The sequence below is a fragment of the Ochotona princeps genome, chromosome 5, assembly GCF_030435755.1.
Source record: "Ochotona princeps isolate mOchPri1 chromosome 5, mOchPri1.hap1, whole genome shotgun sequence".
NCBI lineage: Eukaryota > Metazoa > Chordata > Mammalia > Lagomorpha > Ochotonidae > Ochotona > Ochotona princeps.
In genome coordinates this window covers 78108579-78127387 of record NC_080836.1, presented here as the reverse complement: position 1 = coordinate 78127387, position 18809 = coordinate 78108579, and the positions used below count along the sequence as shown (strand labels likewise).

Sequence of the window (18809 nt, the reverse complement as noted above, 5' to 3'; positions counted from 1 at the left end):
AAATGTGTGTTCACTAGCAAAGACAAAACCAATGCAAACACATTGCTATTAATACTACTTTCATTTACTACAGCTCCTATTAAAAATTGCATCGTAAAATAGCACTCCAACTGTGTAGAATTTAAAGACCCACTTTCCTACCACCCTTGTTAGTGTCCCATCCTTTCACCTCTATTTCCAAGCTGGTCTCACATGCTGCAAGCTCCCCCCATGACACTTCAGCCAAACTGCCAAACCCAGGCTTCCGACAGGACATCTCTTGCTGCTTTGTCATGACCGTAGTGATTTGAGCGGCTCTGCAGCCTAAGCCCCACTCCCACGTGGCTCTCAAGAACCCAAGCACACGCTCAGGCCACAACAGATGACAGTGTTTAAAGTGTTTTGTGACAGATGTATAAAATGTTTTGTTCCAGGATTATCCATGCATTGTTGCTTCCCATTACCGCAGGTAATTTAGAGTTGACTCTCCTGGATAGCACTGCCTCAGTTAGCTGCCCATCAGTGTGGGAAAACATCTGCAATTAAACAGTTACAGTGCATTAACTCACCTAAGAAGGTGTTTTCAAATGTCTCAAATCCCAATAGTAACATAATGTTTCAAAAAAGCATTTAATTATATAATGATGCATATGTTTTAAACTACACATCCCTCATAAAATAAGCATTTTCAGTTATGAATTTCTAACAACATGATGTAAAGTCCAAACAAGGGGAAGTACTAAGTATACACATTATACTTAATAAACATGTTTATATATTGATAACTTTCAGTGCTATTTCTTTCATTCCAAATTTGGAATTTTTCAAAACATATACACATATATACAAATATCAAGTTTTTAAATAGAAAATTAACCTATGTGTTAGATTCCTCAATGTTTTCTATTGCCTTTCAGTACCTAACTGTTGTGAACAATTACTTCCACTTCTGTAAAACCTTACAATCACCCCTTTCCATCTCCATGACTGCCTCTCCAAAGTAACTCAATGCCTGCGCAAAAGCTCCTGGCCAGCTCTGGAGTGGACGGGAAGAACCCTACCCTCCTAAGGTTCCTTCTGTTGCTTTATGACCTCTCAATCTTTCACTACAAAGCCAGACAGTACTATTTTCACTAGCTAAGAGAAACAATGGGCCTTAGAAGAATCTTGGCTTACAAGTTTGTAAGACCTTTGGTTTAAATATTATTCTATAAACTTTAAAAAACAGCAGAAACAGACACAAGCTCATGGATACGACAAATAGCATTCATCCTTAAACACAGTTATACTGACTTAAAACTTTAAGTATACACAAGTATTCAGTAAAAGTTTATTCTGAAAACTATGCATGCTCAAAAGTATAGTATTAATTTAATTTCTAATATAAAAATTTCCCCCTAATACTAGTTTTAAGAAAAAAAAGTTCAGTTATTTTAAGAGTCCAAAGAACCAGGAAAAAAAAACAACAAAGCTAAAGACTGAATTTTTTAAAAGTTTACCACCCTTGACACCTATAGTAATCCATGCCAAGAATTTATTCCAAAGGTCACCACCATCGCATAGCACCTTGGGCCTCTGCCTGCAGCGTTTCCTTCCCATATGGGCTCTGGTTTGAATTCATTTATACCATTTCCAATCCAGTTCCCTGCTAATGGCCTGGGAAAACAGCTGATAATAGCCCAAGTGCTTGGGCCCTGCTATATATGCATCCAAGTGGAAGACCCAGAGGAAGCTTCTGGCTTCCAGCTTCGGCCTTTGAGGTCATTTGTGCAGTGAACCAGCAGAAGAAAACTCTTGGGTAGAAAGGGAAGAAACCCCTGAGCCAATGGAACTCTAACACGCAAAATAAAAATTTAAAACACGGCCCAGCGCCGTAGCTTAGCAGCCAAAGTCCCTGCCTTGAACGTGCCGGGATCCCATATGGGATCCTAGGTTCTAATTCCGGCAGCTCCACTTCCCATCCAGCTCCCTGCTTGTGGCCTGGGAAAGTAGTCCAGGATGACCCAAAGCCTTGGGACCCTGCACTGGAGGAAGTTCCTGGCTCCTGGTTCAGATTGGCGCAGCACCAGTCATTGTGGCCACTTAGGGAGTGAATCATCAGATGGAACATCTTCCTCTCTGTCTCTCCTCCTCTCTGCATATCTAACTTTGCAACAAAAAAAACATATTTTTTTAAATTTTTTTTAAAGATTTATTCATTTTTTTATTACAGCCAGATATACACAGAGGAGGAGAGACAGAGAGGAAGATCTTCCGTCCAATGAGTCACTCCCCAAGTGAGCCGTGAGCCGCAATGGGCCGGTGTGCGCCGATCCAAAGCCGGGAACCTGGAACCTCTTCCGGGTCTCCCACGCAGGTGCAGTGTCCCAATGCATTGGGTCGTCCTCAACTGCTTTCCCAGGCCACAAGCAGGGAGCTTGATGGGAAGTGGCGCCACCAGGATTAGAACCGGCGCCCATGTGGGATCCCGGGGTATTGAAGGCAAGGACTTAAGCCGCTAGGCCACGCCGCTGGGCCCTTTTTTTAAATTTTAAACAAAAATAAAAGATCTGTCTCTCCCTCTCCATAACTCTTTCATATGAAAATAAATCTTAAAACTCTTTAATTCTGCTTTATGAATAAATTGAGTGTGCTATGAATCAGTAAGCTACTTACTACTATATTGCCTTTGGTACCAAAAATAGTCTCATACTATGTATTCCTAATAAAGTCTTCTTTAACAAAATATTTGATTTTAAGAAGGTATCAGTTTTTCCTGTATGCATTCTTCCTAAAACATAGTTGATAAACTCAACCCCCAGTTTCCAATTCACAATAATTTAGCATGTTTCAATTAAACCAGAACAGAGTTGAAATCGGTGGACACAGAATGAGGTGGATGGCAAGGCCAATAGAACAAACAGAAAAGCAAATATGAATCAAGGTCCTTTGCCAGAACCTCAGAAATGTAAGTAGTCCACAAAAAACAGCAGCTCAGCTACCATCTAATTAGTCCTGTTACAATCTCATGGATGAGAAAACCAAAGTTCAGAGAAGTTCAAGGTCACAGAAGTCAGCAGAAGCCAGAGAGAAACCTAGCTCCCTCCCAGCCCTCCTCTGCTCTGCCTGTTCCTCTCCACCGAGACAAAGACTGATGAAGCACTTGGATCCTGAGACAAGGTTCTGCCTCAGAACACAGACCAAAGCATACTTCGACAAAAACTTACTAACCTGTATATCTAACATCACTGGTCTTACACAGCCCTTAAAAACAATCCTGAAAGCTGTTGCCATCCCAATAAACTTAGAAACAACATCTGTAATATGACTAAACCATTTTTTTCAACTCAATCTTTTATACAAATTCTCAGAATCTAGTATTTTTGTCCAAAACTGTGACTAGAATCTTGTGTCAAGAAACCCTAGGCTCCCTTTAAAAAATATGTAATATTTTAACAATAAAAACCATTGAAATAATAATGAAACAATCAAATGTCTGGAAAAAAAAAAGTTTGGACATGGGAGTGACAAATTTCAGCTACATGCCAAATCTAACCCACAGCCTGCTTTACGGACTCCAAAAGATAAAAATGATTTTAACAGTTTCAAATAGCTGTTGGGAAAAACACACAAATAATTCAAATCTGAAAACATACATGGCCCAAATTTAAAACATTTACCACCTGAGCTTATAAGAAAGTTGCTAATCTGTCTAGTGCAGTATTTACTGAGTATTTGCAGAAAAAAAAATACTTAGAGACAAAACTTATTTTCTTCTGTTTCCAGTCTTAAGAGTACAAGTTTTATTATTCAATGATTTTTAGAGAATTACACCTGTATATTAAACAGAATTGAAAATTTTGATCTTTAAGGCAAATAGCACAAAATATATAACATTCTTTTTTCTTAAGATTTATTTTACCTTTTTATTGGAAAGTCAGATATACACAAAGAAGGAAATACAGAGAGAAAGATCTACCCGCCAGTTCACTCTCCAAGTGGCTGCAATGGCTGGAGCTGAGCCAATCATAGGGTCCCAAGGCTTTGGGCAATCCTTGACTGCTTTCCCAGGCTACAAATAAGGAGCTGGACCAGAAGTAGAGCAGTCAGGAAACAAACCAGCACCCATGTGGGATCCCAGTATTTGCAAGGCAAGGATTTAGCTACAGAGCCATTGCACCAGGCCCAAAATACATAACATTCTTAAAGTTACTCTTCTTCCTTAGATACAACTTCCATTAGGCCATTTCTCATTCAACCCCTCAACCAACACACTAAGACATCCTTTTACACACGTACCAGCTGTGTGTCAATTCTGCAGAAACTGCCCTCAAGACATCCAACTACACATAAAGGTTCAAAATTTATTGTTTTAACTAAAGACATATTTTTTAAGATAATTTACAGAAAGAGACAGAAAGAGATGTTCATCTGGTGGCTCACCCTCCAAATGGCTGCAATACCCAAAACTGAGCCAATCAAAAGCCAGAAGCTTCTTTTGGGTCTCCCATACGGGTGCAGAGCCCACTGACATCGGCCATCCTCTGCTGCTTTCCAAGGTCCTAAGCAGGGAACTGGATGGATTTAGATCACGCAGAACAATGAACCAGAGCCCATACAGGATGCCAGTACCACAGATGGATCACTAGCCGCCTTTGCCACAGCACCAGCCCCAAGAGAGCTCTAACCAAGGACTGTTATTTTGGTCTATCAACCAGTCTCTCTCCGGCTCTGCCTTCAGACCAGAGATGATCTCACCAAGAAACCATTGAACTTACCAGGACAACAAGATGCTGGACTTTATGCTTGGTAAATACCTCCAATGAAAGAATGTCAACTGAATTTGAACTATGGAAATGCAACAAGGTGGAGCAATCCGCCGTGGGGGGAGGGTGTGGGGAGGGGCGGGGGGAATCCCAGTGCATAAAAAATGTATCACATAATGCAATGTACTTAATTTAAAAAAAATGAAATGCAATAAAAATACATGTTAAAAAAACTGTTGTTATTAACTAAATCAATCCATATCCTTATCATCTAAGCTGGCATTATTCACCCTTCTCCTTGAGCTTATTTGCCTTTCCAAACTAGCAATTTCAGAATCCACAGCAGAAACCTGAGTGACTCTTTTTTCCGTCATTCTTCATCTCCCATCTCTCCTACTTTCCCTCACCGATGAGTTAAAACGCCCTTCCCCTTTCAGAACACTAATATATTAATTTCTCATCTACATTTGCTCTTTCATTTTTCAGGTCCTCTGCCAATACTTTAAACATGCAAAACTTTTAAAGCCCTCAGTTGGAATCTCTGAAATTGCTAACAGCTAAGCAATTTGTCAACCTTCCTTGTTCTGCAGAAAACAAAGTTCATTTATTCCAGCATTTTAAATGCCACTGAACAAGTCCCTCAATGGCCTCACGAAATAAAATTTTCATTAAACTTCACCATATCTTATTTTTTTAACTTAAAGAGAAAAATACATTAAGCAGTAAGATATAAACACATCTATGGATACAAGTAGCATAGCACATTAATTGCCTGCCAGTAGCATCAGCTTCCCTCACAGGAGCCAATTTTAGTGGCCTGGCTACTTCACTTCCGAACAGGTCCCTGCTGAAAAATCAGCAAAGAATGGCTGAAGCCCAAGGGCCCATGCACTGAAATGGGAAACCCAGAAGATGCTCCAGGCTCCTGATCAGCTCAGCCTTGGCCATTGCAGCATTTGGGGTGTGAACCATTAGAGGGAAGGTTTCTGTCTCTCTGTCTCTGCTTCTCTCTGTAAGTCTGCCTTTCAAATAAAAATAAACAAATCCTTTAAAAGTTTCTAGGTATGTGAAGAAATCTTTATAAAAGCAAATTCTTACATTAAATAATGCTAAAGAAGAAGAACTCCCTTTAACCAGAGTGTTAAACTTTCAAAGAGCCAAAATACAAGGTCTACCACATATGATTTAATTATTTGGAATATTTTCTTACCTGATTACATAAATCTGCTAAACTTTAGGCTGTCTAAAATGGTTCGAATACTTGATTTCAAAAAAATCCTAACTCTCAATATAGGCCAAACACAGCTACATACGAATTTAACAATCCTATTTATTCCAGAAGAACTCCAATCACTAAGGAAGGAAGGAAGCAAAGCAAGCAAGCAAGCAAGCAAGCTACTAAGTTTACTCAAATGACAAGAATGCTAAACTAGAAAACCTCAAAGATCTTTTCAAAAAGACACGGGCAGTGTCAGGGATGGCATTAAGGTGCAGATGGTTGAGCCTTAGTATGCAATGCTAGCATTCTGTCTCAAAAGCCGGTTCCAATCCCATATGCTCTGCTTCCAACGCAGCTTCCAGTGAACAAGCCTGGGAGGGCAGCAGACGACAGTTCCATGCCCCTCATCAGAGAAGCTAGAATGGAGTCCCTGGCGCCTGGCTGACCTGGCCCTGTTCTGGCTGCTGCAGCCATGTAGCAAAAGAATCAGCAGATGAAGAGGGGTTGAGTCACCTACCCCTCCCCACTAGCCTCTTTCTATTCACTGACTTTAAAATAAATGCTGTAAATATCACTCCAAGGCTTTTTAAATTGCCTTTTGCAGTTGAATTAGTTTTTCACTGAAGTATCACTTAAGATGGTTCCAAAATATAAGGATGATCATGCCACTATTAAGAATATTTATGGGGGCCCGGTGCCGTGGCCTAGCGGCTAAAGTCCGCACCTTGAACGCCCCAGGATCCCATATGGGCGCCGGTTCATGTCCCAGCAGCTCTGTTTCCCATCCAGCTCCCTGCTTGTGGCCTGGGAAAGCAGTCGAGGATGGCCCAAAGCCTTGCAACCCTGCACCCGCTTAGGAGACCTGGAAGAAGTTCCAGGTTCTTGGCTTCGAACTGACTTAGCTCCAGCTGTTGTGGCTACTTGGAGAGTGAATCATCAAACAGAACATCTTCCTCTCTGTCTCTCCTCCTCTCTGTGTATCTGACGTTGCAATTTTAAAAAAGTGAATCTTTAAAAAAAATGAATATTTATGAAGAATTTAAAGTATAATGAAAACATGACTGCATTAACACCAAGCTGAAAGAGCAGGACCCAAAATTCATCAACTACAATCACAGGTATACTTTTAAAACTGTTTACAGAAAAAACACATGGCAAGAAAACACGCCAGGGTATTAAGAGGGGAAAGCTTTGAGCAGCAGAGAAAAGGTTTGTCTGTCTGTCTTTATTTCCATGAGCATGACTTTAAGCTTTCATCTTCTGCCTCTCTTCCCAACAGGCCACAATGACCAGAGTAAGGCCATCCTCCATTAGCAAGGAGACAGAATACAGAGCAAAGCAGCTGGGACTCAAACCAGTGCCCACGAGATGCCAGCACTGCAGACGGAGGATCAGCCTCCCACACCACTGCACTGGACCCATGAGCATGACTTTCCTAGGGGAACAAACTTCACAATTACTTTAAAAGTTCTGTGTAAGGAAATTTTATTAACATCTGCTGACAACTTAGCCTTTTAAATATTGCCAAGATATTCTTTTCCGGTAAATGTAAACCTCATCAGTAGAAACAAAAACTAAAACTATAGAACTCCTACTTTTAAAACAATAAAGGTGTGTGAAATGTGGCAAAACTGGAATAGGGAAAATATTCATTGCAGAGCTGATGGTGTTACCTTGACAACTGAATTTTTCATAAAATCTACTTTCCTGCCAAAATCACAAAGAAAACCATCCCACAAGCTCACAGACTCAAGAAGCAAGCAAACACTGGTGTTATCTTCCAAAGCACATATGCCTGATAAAGACAGCATTATCAACGAGCTGTCTGCAGCGTTAAGTTCTCCTCAGAAGCAAACAGGAAGCCAGGGTGGTCTCACCTGGGAAATATGATTGATTGAGGATTCCATCCTTCGCAGCTGGGAGGCCTGGATGTCCAGCATCTGCAGCACATTGTTGGCCAAAGTGTTGATCAGATAGGCAACGCTTGCTAAGGACTGGGTGGTGTAGGCTTTGGTTTCTTCTAGAGCACGCTGCTTATCTGCAGACTACAGGAAAAAAGAAACCAATCATCATTAAGTCAAAGATAATACTACAAAACTAGACCACAAAAGTATTCATACAAAATTTCACTGCTGAACCTACACATACAAAAATAGTTCAAAAATGAATGATCAGCATCACATTAACCCAAAACCCACCTATTAACTGAATCCAATAAGCTTTTTTTTTTTTAAAGATTTATTTACTTTTTTACTGGAAAGGCAGATATGCAAAGAGGAGGAAAGACAGAAAAGAGCTTCCATATGTTGATGCACTCCCCGAGTAGCTGCAATGGCTGGGACTGAACCAATCTGAAACCAGGAGACAGGAGCCAGGAGCCTCTTCCAGGTCTCCCACGTGGATACAGGGTCCCAAGGTTTTGGGCCATCCTCTATTGCTTTCCCACGCCAAAAGCAAGGAACAGGATGGGACAAGAAGCAGTGACCGAGAAAACTCGCAAGATGGCCGATATAGGAAGAAGGCTGTGAAAGATCTCACAGACAGAGAGGGCTAGAAAGCGACAAAAGCATAAGTGGAACAGCATAGAGCTACAGGGAGAAGAACGGGAAGTTCCCTGGACAGTGTGGAGCCAAAAAAATCCACACAACTTGGAAGAGCAACCAGGGAAAAACAAAACAAAACAAACGGCAGGGAAGACGGCTTTCTGCTCCTGACCTGCTGAGTCACCTTTGAGTGCAGCCTCTGAGAGCCGCAGTGGACCCGCAGTCCTCAGGACCCGAAGACGCTGTGGCCATCAGGACCCGCAGTCATCAGGACCTGCTGGCACCTGCCCACCCTAGTCGCCAGGACCCGCCAGGACCTGCACCCGCTGCGGTCATCAGGACCCGCAGTCATCAGGACTCGCTGGCACCCGCCCAACCTAGTCGCCACGTCCCGCCAGGACCTGCACCCGCCACAGTCACCAGGTCCCACTGGGACCCGCCAGGACCTGCACCGGACGCAGTCGCCAGGAGACGCACTCGCAGCTAAGGTCCCCACCAGAGGAAGAGGCAGACTGCAAGAACCTGAGGTTTGAGTGAGTTGGGTGGGGACAGTGGTGGGTCGGAGGCTCCGGGAGTTGGCCCCCCAGGGGCATGCACAGAGCCTGAACACCCTTGGTGCTCATCTCCCCGCCCCTCCCCCCCCCCCGAGATTCCAGTGTGTGGGGACACAGGGCGAATGCCTTGAAACTGCCAAAACTGTGTCTGGGAGAAAGGCAAAAGGCACACTGAATACTCCCCCGTGCCTTTGCGGTCTGGCACTCAGCTGGGCAGTGCTGTCCCACAGGAACCTGAGCACGCCTCTGGGCTGGGCGGTCCCCTGCAAGCGCTGGGGTGGGCGGGCCTACACAGGAAGCACTTCCAGAGAGCACCTAGAACACCCCATGCCCTATAGTCCCGTGCTTGGGAGACGCACCAGGAGGGCACTGCGGACCCACGTGCAGGAGGCGTTCCCAGAGAGCACCTGGAACCTCCACGTCCTGCAGTCCCTGGCACTGGGGACACACTGGGAAAGCACATAGAATCCTCCGAGCCCTGTGATCCCACGCACAGGGGGAGCGCACACAGAGTGCCTTCACTCCCCCACGCCCTGTGGTAGCATACCTGTAGGGGACGACCTGAGAGTGCGCTTTGAATCCGCTGGGCCCTGGAAGTGGCGCCCTGAGGTCCAGTGTTCTGGAGATGCACCAAAAGTGCCTTGAAAATTCCCACACTCTGCTACTCCACGCCTGCAGACTCCAATCTCTACAGGATAGTGCTTGGAGACCCCTCAGCACACTGGTGCCTAGGTCTCTCAAAAAAGAAACACTAACACAATGGGAAGAAATACCAGAAAAGGTAATGATCCAGATGAGAGAGCCAACATCCCACCAATAAAGGATCAAAAGCCAATGTCTATTTCAGAGATGCGAGATGAAGACATGGAAGATCTACCAGACAAGGAATTCAAAAAAATAATGTTAAAATATGTCAGAGACAATGAGAAGAACTGGGAGGACTTCAAGGAATTCAAAAACCACATAGTCACAGAAATACAACAAATGAAAAGTAAAATCCTTGACTTAGAGCACAAAATTGAGAGCCTAACCAACAGATTAAATACAGCAGAAGAGAGGATCTCTGAAACAGAAGACACACAAAACAAACATACCCAGCTCATTAAACAGCTGGAGACAAGTCTGAACAAAGCCAATAAGACCATACAAGAAATGAAAGACAACCTCAGAAAATCAAACATTAGGATTATTGGCCTTCCTGAAGGAGCGGAAAAAGAGTCAGGAATGCAAATGGTGCTCGACGAAATTATACAGGAAAACTTCCAAAACACTTGGAACATGAACCCAGCCCAAATCCAGGACGGTCAGAGGACTCCCAGCAGATATGACCCGAAGCGATCTTCACCCAGACATATGGTGCTCAAGTTCCACTCCAACGAAGACAAAGAAAGAATCCTGAGACAAGTACGAAGCAGAGAAAAGATCACATTCAGGGGAAAACCAATCAGAATCACTGCTGACTTCTCTGAAGAGACCTTACAAGCAAGAAGAGAATGGACAAAGATCTTCCAAATCCTGAATCAGAACAACTGTCAACCAAGAATATTGTACCCAGCAAAGATCTCATTCGAATTTGAGAACGAAATCAGATACTTTCATAGCAAAGAGAAATTAGAAGAATATGCCAGCACAAAATCAGCTCTACAAAATCTCCTTAGAAATGCACTAAATTCAGAAAAAAAGGAGGTGAATCATAAGCAAAGATGGCAAACAGGAAGGTCTCCCCACTAAAGTCCACACAAGAAGGGCAATTACACAGATATCAACACCCACAAAAACAAGTATGGCAGGGCAAAATCACAACCTCTCAATTTTAACTCTTAACACAAATGGCCTGAACTCACCAATCAAAAGGCATAGATTAACAGAATGGATTATCAAACAACACCCAACTATCTGTTGCCTACAAGAGACACATCTAACCAGAAGAGATTCTAAGAAACTGAAAGTGAAGGGGTGGAAAAAGATATTTCATGCCAATGGATGAGAAAAAAAAGCTGGGGTAGCTGTCTTAATTTCAGATGATGTGGACTTCAATCTGACACACATCAAAAAGGACAGGGAAGGACATTATATATTGGTGAAGGGACTGATCCATCAGGAAGTAATTACCATTGTGAACATATATGCACCAAATTCAAACGCACCTAACTACGTGAAGCAATTACTTACGGACTTAAGGGGAGACAAAGATATACACAATAATAGTGGGTGATCTTAACACCCCACTAACAACTATAGACAGATCAACAAAACAAAAACTCAACAAAGAAACAACAGAGCTCATACAAACAATAGAACAACTGGACATGATAGATATTTATAGAATTTTTTACCCTAAGGCCACAGATTATACATTTTTTTCAGCAGTGCATGGCACCTTCTCCAGGATCGACCACATGATAGGACACAAAGCAAACCTAAATAACTTCAAAAAGATAGGAATCATACCATGTACCCTCTCAGACCACCATGGAAGGAAATTGGAAATCAGCAATTCAAAATGCCCCAGGAAATACAGAAGCTCTTGGAGGCTGAACAATATGCTATTAAACGAACAATGGATCAGAGAAGAAATTAAAGATGAGATCAAAAAATTTATGGAAACCAATGAAAACTCTGACACAACATTCCAAAATTTGTGGGACACTGCCAAAGCAGTGCTACGGGGTAAACTCATCGCAATTGGAGCTCATGTCAAGGCCCAAGAGAGGCGCCAAATACAGGAACTAAACACATACCTCCAGGAATTGGAAAAACAACAGCAGAAGAGCCCCACACACAATAGGAAACAAGAAATCATCAGAACAAGGGAGGAAATCAACCAGATAGAAATAAAAAAAAAAGATACACAAAATCAATGAATCAAAAAGCTGGTTTTTTGAGAAGATAAACAAAATAGACACCCCACTGGCCCAACTGACAAAGAAAAAACAAGAGAAGGCAAGAATTAACAGCATCAAAGATGAAAAAGGCAACATAACAACAGACACCGCAACCATTAAGGCCATAATTAGAAATTACTACAAAGCACTGTACTCCAACAAATCAGAAGACCACCAAGAAATGGAAAAGTTCTTAGACTTCTACCACCTGCCAAAACTTAGCCCAGAGGCAACAAATGACCTGAACAAACCCATAACTGAAGCAGAGATTGAATCAGTGATTAAAGACCTCCCAACAAAGAAAAGCCCAGGCCCAGAAGGCTTCACTACAGAATTTTACAAAACATTCCGAACAGAACTAACCCCAATCCTCTACAAACTCTTCAAAACAATAGAAAAAGAAGCAACCCTTCCAAACTCATTCTATGAAGCCAACATTACCTTAATCCCAAAACGAGACAGAGAACTAACAGAGAAGGAAAACTACAGACCTATCTCTTTGATGAACATTGATGCTAAGATTCTCAACAAAATCCTAGCCAACAGAATTCAAAAAATCATCCAACAGATCATTCATCCAGATCAAGTAGGATTCATCCCTGGAATGCAGGGACGGTTCAACATTCGGAAATCCATAAATGTGATACACCACATCCAAAAACTGAAAAACAAGAATCGCATGATAGTATCAATAGATGCAGAAAAAGCTTTCGACAAAATCCAACACCACTTCCTACTAAAAACCCTAACCAAGGTAGGCATAGATGGAAAAATCCACAACATAATTAAAGCCATATATGAAAAACCCAACGCCAGCATCATACTGAATGGAGAAAAACTGGAACCCTTCCCACTGAGATCTGGAACAAGACAGGGATGTCCACTTTCTCCACTACTATTCAACATAGTCCTAGAGGTACTTGCTGAGGCCATAAGACAAGAAAAAGAAATCAGAGGAATCCAAATGGGAAACGAAGAAGTCAAGCTCTCACTATACGCAGATGATATGATTCTTTATGTAGAAGAGCCAAGAGACTCAATACAGAGACTGCTAGAACTTATACGAGAGTTTGGTAGAGTGGCAGGGTACAAAATTAATGAACAAAAATCAACAGCCATAGTGTATGCGAACAGCCCCAAGATGGAAAAAGATTTAACCAGCAAGATACCATTCAAAATAACAGAGAAAAGTATGAAATATCTGGGAATAAATCTAACCAAAAATGTAAGAGACCTATTTGAAGAAAACTACAAACTACTTTAAAAAAAAAAAACTGAACAAGACCTCAAAAGATGGAGTAACATCCCATGCTCCTGGATAGGTAAAATCAATATCATTAAAATGTCTATACTGCCAAAAGCAATATATACATTCAATGCAATCCCAATCAAATTGCCCAAAACATTCTTCATGGAATTGGAAACAATGATCCAAAGGTTCATCTGGAAACACAAAAAACCACGGATAGCTAGAACCATCCTGAAGAACAGGAAGTTAGCAAGGGGAATCACAGTTCCGGACCTCTGGACATACTATAGGGCAGTGGTTATCAAAACAGCCTGGTACTGGCACAAAGATAGAGAGGAAGATCAATGGAGCAGAATAGAAACACCAGAAGGGAACCCAAACAGGTACAGCCAAATAATCTTTGACAAAAAGACAAAAAAGACAAACGACAATCCAGGCAAATGGGAAGGTCTGGTCAATAAATGCTGTTGGGACAACTGGTTAATAGCCTGCAGAAACAAAAAGATAAATCCACATCTCTCACCATACACTAAGATCAGATCTAAATGTATAACAGATCTAAACCTACATCCAGAAACCTTCAAACTTTTGGAAGAAAATGTTGGAAACACACTGCAACACTTAGGGGTAGGCCCTCACTTCCTAAGACTCCAAAAGCAATAGAAATCGAGACCAAAATAAACAATTGGGACCTCATCAAACTAAGAAGCTTCTGTACAGCTAGAGAAACAACAAAGTAAAAAGGCAACCCACAGAATGGGAGCAGATCTTCGCGCACTATGTAGGTGATAGAGGGCTAATCTCCAGAATATACAAAGAGCCACAAAACAACCAAAATGTCAAAACAAACAAGCCACTCAAGAAATGGGCACGGGAAATGGGCAAACACTTCACAAAGGAACAAACCCAAATGGCAAATAAACATATGAAAAAATGCTCAAGCTCCCTGGCAATAAGGGAAATCCAAATTAAAACATCAATGAGGTACCACCTAACACCAGTAAGACTGGCCCACATGAATAAAAGCACCAACAACACTTGTTGGCGTTGTTGCAGGGAAAAGGGAACCCTACTCCACTGCTGGTGGGGCTGCAGGCTGGTACAGCCTCTATGGACATCAGTATGGAGAATATTCAAACAACTCAAAATCAACATACCGTATGATCCAGCAATAGCACTCCTAGGAATATATCCAGAACAATTGTTTTATGAGAAACCAACATGCACCCCTATGTTCATAGCAGCACAATCAGTAATTGCAAAAACATGGAAGCAGCCAAAATGCCCATCAGCAGACGATTGGATAAGAAAGCTATGGTTCATCTACTCCATGGAATACTACTCAGCTATTAAAAAAAAAACAAAATGCAGTTCTTTGTTGGCCAAATGGGCCAAACCGGAAACCATAATGCTAAGGGAAATGAGCCAATCCCAAAAGGTTAAATACCACATGTTTGCCTTAATTTAAGATGATATGATGTTATGTATAACATGTTATGAATGTTATATGTTGTGTATAAACTAAAATTGAAATGTAAGTGAGGTGGTCACAGAAGGTGGCTGGGAACCCGCATTTACTTTTAACATATTGGTTACTCATTACTATGTCAATTAATTCCATAATGATGTAAATTTTTGCTGATGGTATGTTGGAGCTTTTAATTGACTGGGATAATACTCTGCTGGCTCTGTCTTCAGACCAGAAAGGGTATACCTAAGAAGCCGTTGAACTTGACTGGACAATAAGATGCTGGACTATATGTTTGGTGTATGCTTGCAATGGGGGAATCTCAAATGAACTTGAGCTGTGGTTATGCAACAAGGTGGAGGAATCCACCATGGTGGGAGGGTTTGGGGAGGGGTGGGGAGAACCCAAGTACCTATGAAACTGTGTCACATAATACAATGTAATTAATGAATTAAAAAGAATAAATAATTAAAAAAAAAAGCAGCAGCAGTGACCATATGGGATCCCAGTGCGTGCAAGGCTAGGACTTTAGCCACTACGCTATCACGCCAAGCCCTACAGAATAAGCTTTTTGCTGAACAGTCACATCTTTGTACATATACACATAACTCTGAAGTCGTTATTTCAAAAATGAGACATAGGATTTTTTTTAAACAAAGAACTCCTATATACCCCTCATCCTACATCCCCTATTACAAAATCTCTTATTTGAATATTTGTCACAACTGTTGAACCACAATCAGTTTCCCCTAATTTCTTTAATCCAAACTGTTTTCATCCCTCCCAACATTTAGTAATCAACACTCTGTATTCAGATTGTACATATAGGGGCCCAGAGCGGTGGCTTAGCAACTAAAGTCCTTGACTTAGATGCACCACATCCTATATGGGCACCAGTTCCAATCCCAGCCACCCCACTTCCCATCCAGCTTGTGGCCTGGGGAAGCAGTCGAGGACGACCTAAAATATTGGGATCCTGCACCCATGTGGGAGACCTGGAGGAGGTTCTTGGCTCCTGGCTTCAAATCAGTGCAGCACCAGCCATTACGTTCACTTGGAGAGCGAATCATCGGATGGAAGATCTTCCTGTCTCTCTCAGTATATCTGATTTTGCAATAAAAATAAATCTTACAAAAAAAAGATCATACATATAATAGAAGAAAATAAGTGCTCTGTCTGCCTGTAATTCATGTATTTTCATTAACATAATATCCTCCAGTCCTGTTTTTTCTTCAATATTTATTTTAGTTGAAAGCATTACAGAGGGATCTTCCATCCACTGGTTCATTCCCCAAAAGGTCACAAACGTCCAGACCTGGGAGCCAGGAGTTACCTCTGGGTCTCTCACATGGGTACAAGGACCCAAGGGCATGGGCCATCTTCCACTACCTTTGTAACCATCAGTAAGGAGCTGCATCAGAAGCAGGGCAGCCAGGACTCAAACCAGAGTACATGTGGGATGCAGGCACTGAAATTATAGGATCAGCAGGCAGTGCCACTGCATCAGTGCCAAGTCTCATATATTTTGCTGCAAATAGTAGCATTTCATTTTTTTAATGGTTAAATATTCTCTCTTCTGTAGATTATATATTGGAAAGAGAGAGATTCCATCTTCTGGTTCACTCCTCAAGATATCTGCAACAGCCAGGGTGGGGCCAGGCATGGCAGTCCAGAACTCCAACTGGGTCTCCCATGTGAGCAGCAGAGACCGGAGTCCAGAGGTCATCACCTACTCCCTCCCAGGACCACCAGAAGGAAGCTGAATCAGAAATAAAGGAGCTGATCTTCAAAATGGGCTCTCTGATGTAGAAGCAGTCATCCCAGGCAGTGGGCTAAATGTGCTGCACCACAAAAACATCCACCTTGCAGTGAGTATTTTGATCAATATTAGCCACGTGTCCCAAGGTCACTGGAAAGGCAGCACACTAAAGTCCGGTATACTTGTTTCTACTTCCCTTAATTCTTCCTTTAACATGTAAAATGTGGCTAAAATTTCTGATTAATGTATTAATACAGTAATGGTAAAAAATGGTACTCAATAAAAGTAATAAAAGAATCCTTTCTCACCAAAAATTTAAGTGTAATAACTCTACAGTACATAAACTGCCAAGAACCACAAGTCCCACTTGAAACTACAAAAATTGCACAGCAGAAAGTGGCTAATTTGTTTCAAACTCTTAGCAGCAAAGCAATGGTAATTATACATTCTATGCTGCTGTCAAACATCATCTCGCCCAAGTTCCAGCTCAACAGAAAGCATAAAAGCTTCTGAACCAGAAACCATTTATGTTAATATTAGCATAGCCCTTTACTGTAATGTCAATTTAGACAAGAGTCTGTTTCTGTGTTTCCTCTATTAGGAAGTAAATAAGAATTCAAAATGACCACTCTGAGAAATTGTGACCAACAAAATAATAGTTGTGAATATAAGCCATTTTCTAAAAGCATAAACCTAAGCAGCTGGGAGGAGTCACAAAGAGCAAGACACAGACACAGACTGCCTGGTTGACTGACTGCCTGACTACATCTCTTGGTTCACTCCCCAGACACCTGCCCCAGGCCAGGGCCGGGCAGACTGAAGCTTCAAGAGCTGAGAATCCAACCCAAGCCTCCCGTGTTGGTGGAGAACCAACTGGAGAACCAACCCAGTTCTGGAGCTATCATTTGCTGCCATCCTGGGTCTGCAATACAAGATGGAGTCAGCAACAGAAGCTGGGAACCAAACCCAGGTATTCCAACATGGGACACAGGGCTGGATACCCAGTAGCCTAAAATTCCCAATCTAATCTCATTTCATCAACAGAATACAGAAACCCAAATAAACCTCTATGTCTTTCTCCCTGGTGAGGAAAGTGAAGGTATCAAACTTTTTGAAAGAAATAACTAACAATCAAGTAAAACCATTTTAATTTGAGAGGTGTTAAAAATCACTCTCAGCATTTTTCTTTTCAATTTTAATTTTTAATTAATTTGTTTTTATCATATGTTGAAACAAGAGTTGACACCAAACTTCAAAATACTTTTATGAACCTTGTGGGATTACATATATCTACTTTCCTAAGTTGTAACTGCTTTAAATTTTTAAGATATTTGCTGGGGTACGCGTGATGGGTGTGGAAGATAGGAAGGTGTGAAGAGTATTGTTCCATTGCAGGCAGGGCCGCAAGGAATTTCCCACTGTTTGGCAGGGTCCCATGGATGTCTCTACCACCACCTGAATGCAGCTCCACCTCCCTTTGCATGGACACCTGACAATCCCACTGATAATTCTGTAATCTATTCCGGCATTGTCTGCCTCTGCAGAGTTAATGTCTACTACCAATGTGAGCTTGGAAGTTGATGTTGCTGATACCGTTTTAGCCAAAGGGCCTTTTATTACAGTTGCCTCCATTGACCATATACTAACCCAGGGTGTTCCATCCCCAGGTGTAGTGGGAATCTATTCTGTCCCTCTTTCTTTGATCTTTAGGTCCTTCCTTCTGTGATGCATTTCCTCCCTTAACAGATTCAAGATTAAGTTGTAGAATGAGGATTGTAGTAGGAATGTGTTACTGATTGATATGCACCATCTATTGAGAACTTCCTGACCACAGGGTCAAGATGGATAACATCCTACTTTAAGGTGAAACAAACGGCAGAATTATCCTTACAAACACCCACTTGACCATGACGTAAAAAGCCTGAGCTGGAGTTTGACTGGTTCTGTATAAATAAAGCAGACAGCTTTCTTGCATTGTCCACGATGATCATAGAATTGTAGTCCATTTCATTCCTCTTTATGCCTCATCCACGCACCCTTGTTGAGTTCTGAACTCAGCTGCAGCTGGACTCTGGCAGATATTTACGACTAAATATGCTATAAATTATAATTTACCATTAAATTTACATAAAGAATTGTACTTATCAATCTTACTTATAAAAATTAAATATTTAACATTTTAAATAAATATTCTCTAGTTAAAAGAAAATTTCCACTCTTCCATTTTAGCTTTCATTTGTTCAAATTTTTCACATTAGGGAACCCTGGGCAGATGATTCAAAAAGTTACATGGATTTCCCAACTTTAATATATAGGGTGGAATCAATTTAAGAACAGTAATGGGGTGGGCCTGGCACAGTAGCCTAGTGGCTAAAGTTCTTGCCTTACATGCAAGAGGACCATATATG

General features: G+C 41.7%; 1 protein-coding gene across 36 annotated transcripts in view; it reads right to left on the bottom strand.

Annotated features, from left to right (window-relative positions):
• ABI2 (abl interactor 2) overlaps positions 1–18809 on the bottom strand; it is a 99234-nt gene that overhangs the window by 55092 nt on the left and 25333 nt on the right. For 29 of the 36 annotated variants that reach the window (XM_036493015.2, XM_004576918.3, XM_058664878.1 and 26 more), the window contains exon 2: positions 7821–7988. In XM_036493015.2, the coding sequence (XP_036348908.2) occupies positions 7821–7988 (168 nt within the window). Of the gene's footprint in view, positions 1–3135; positions 3212–7820; positions 7989–18809 lie in introns of those variants that run through there. The other 7 variants (XM_058664885.1, XM_058664886.1, XM_058664887.1 and 4 more) reach the window with 1 other exon arrangement.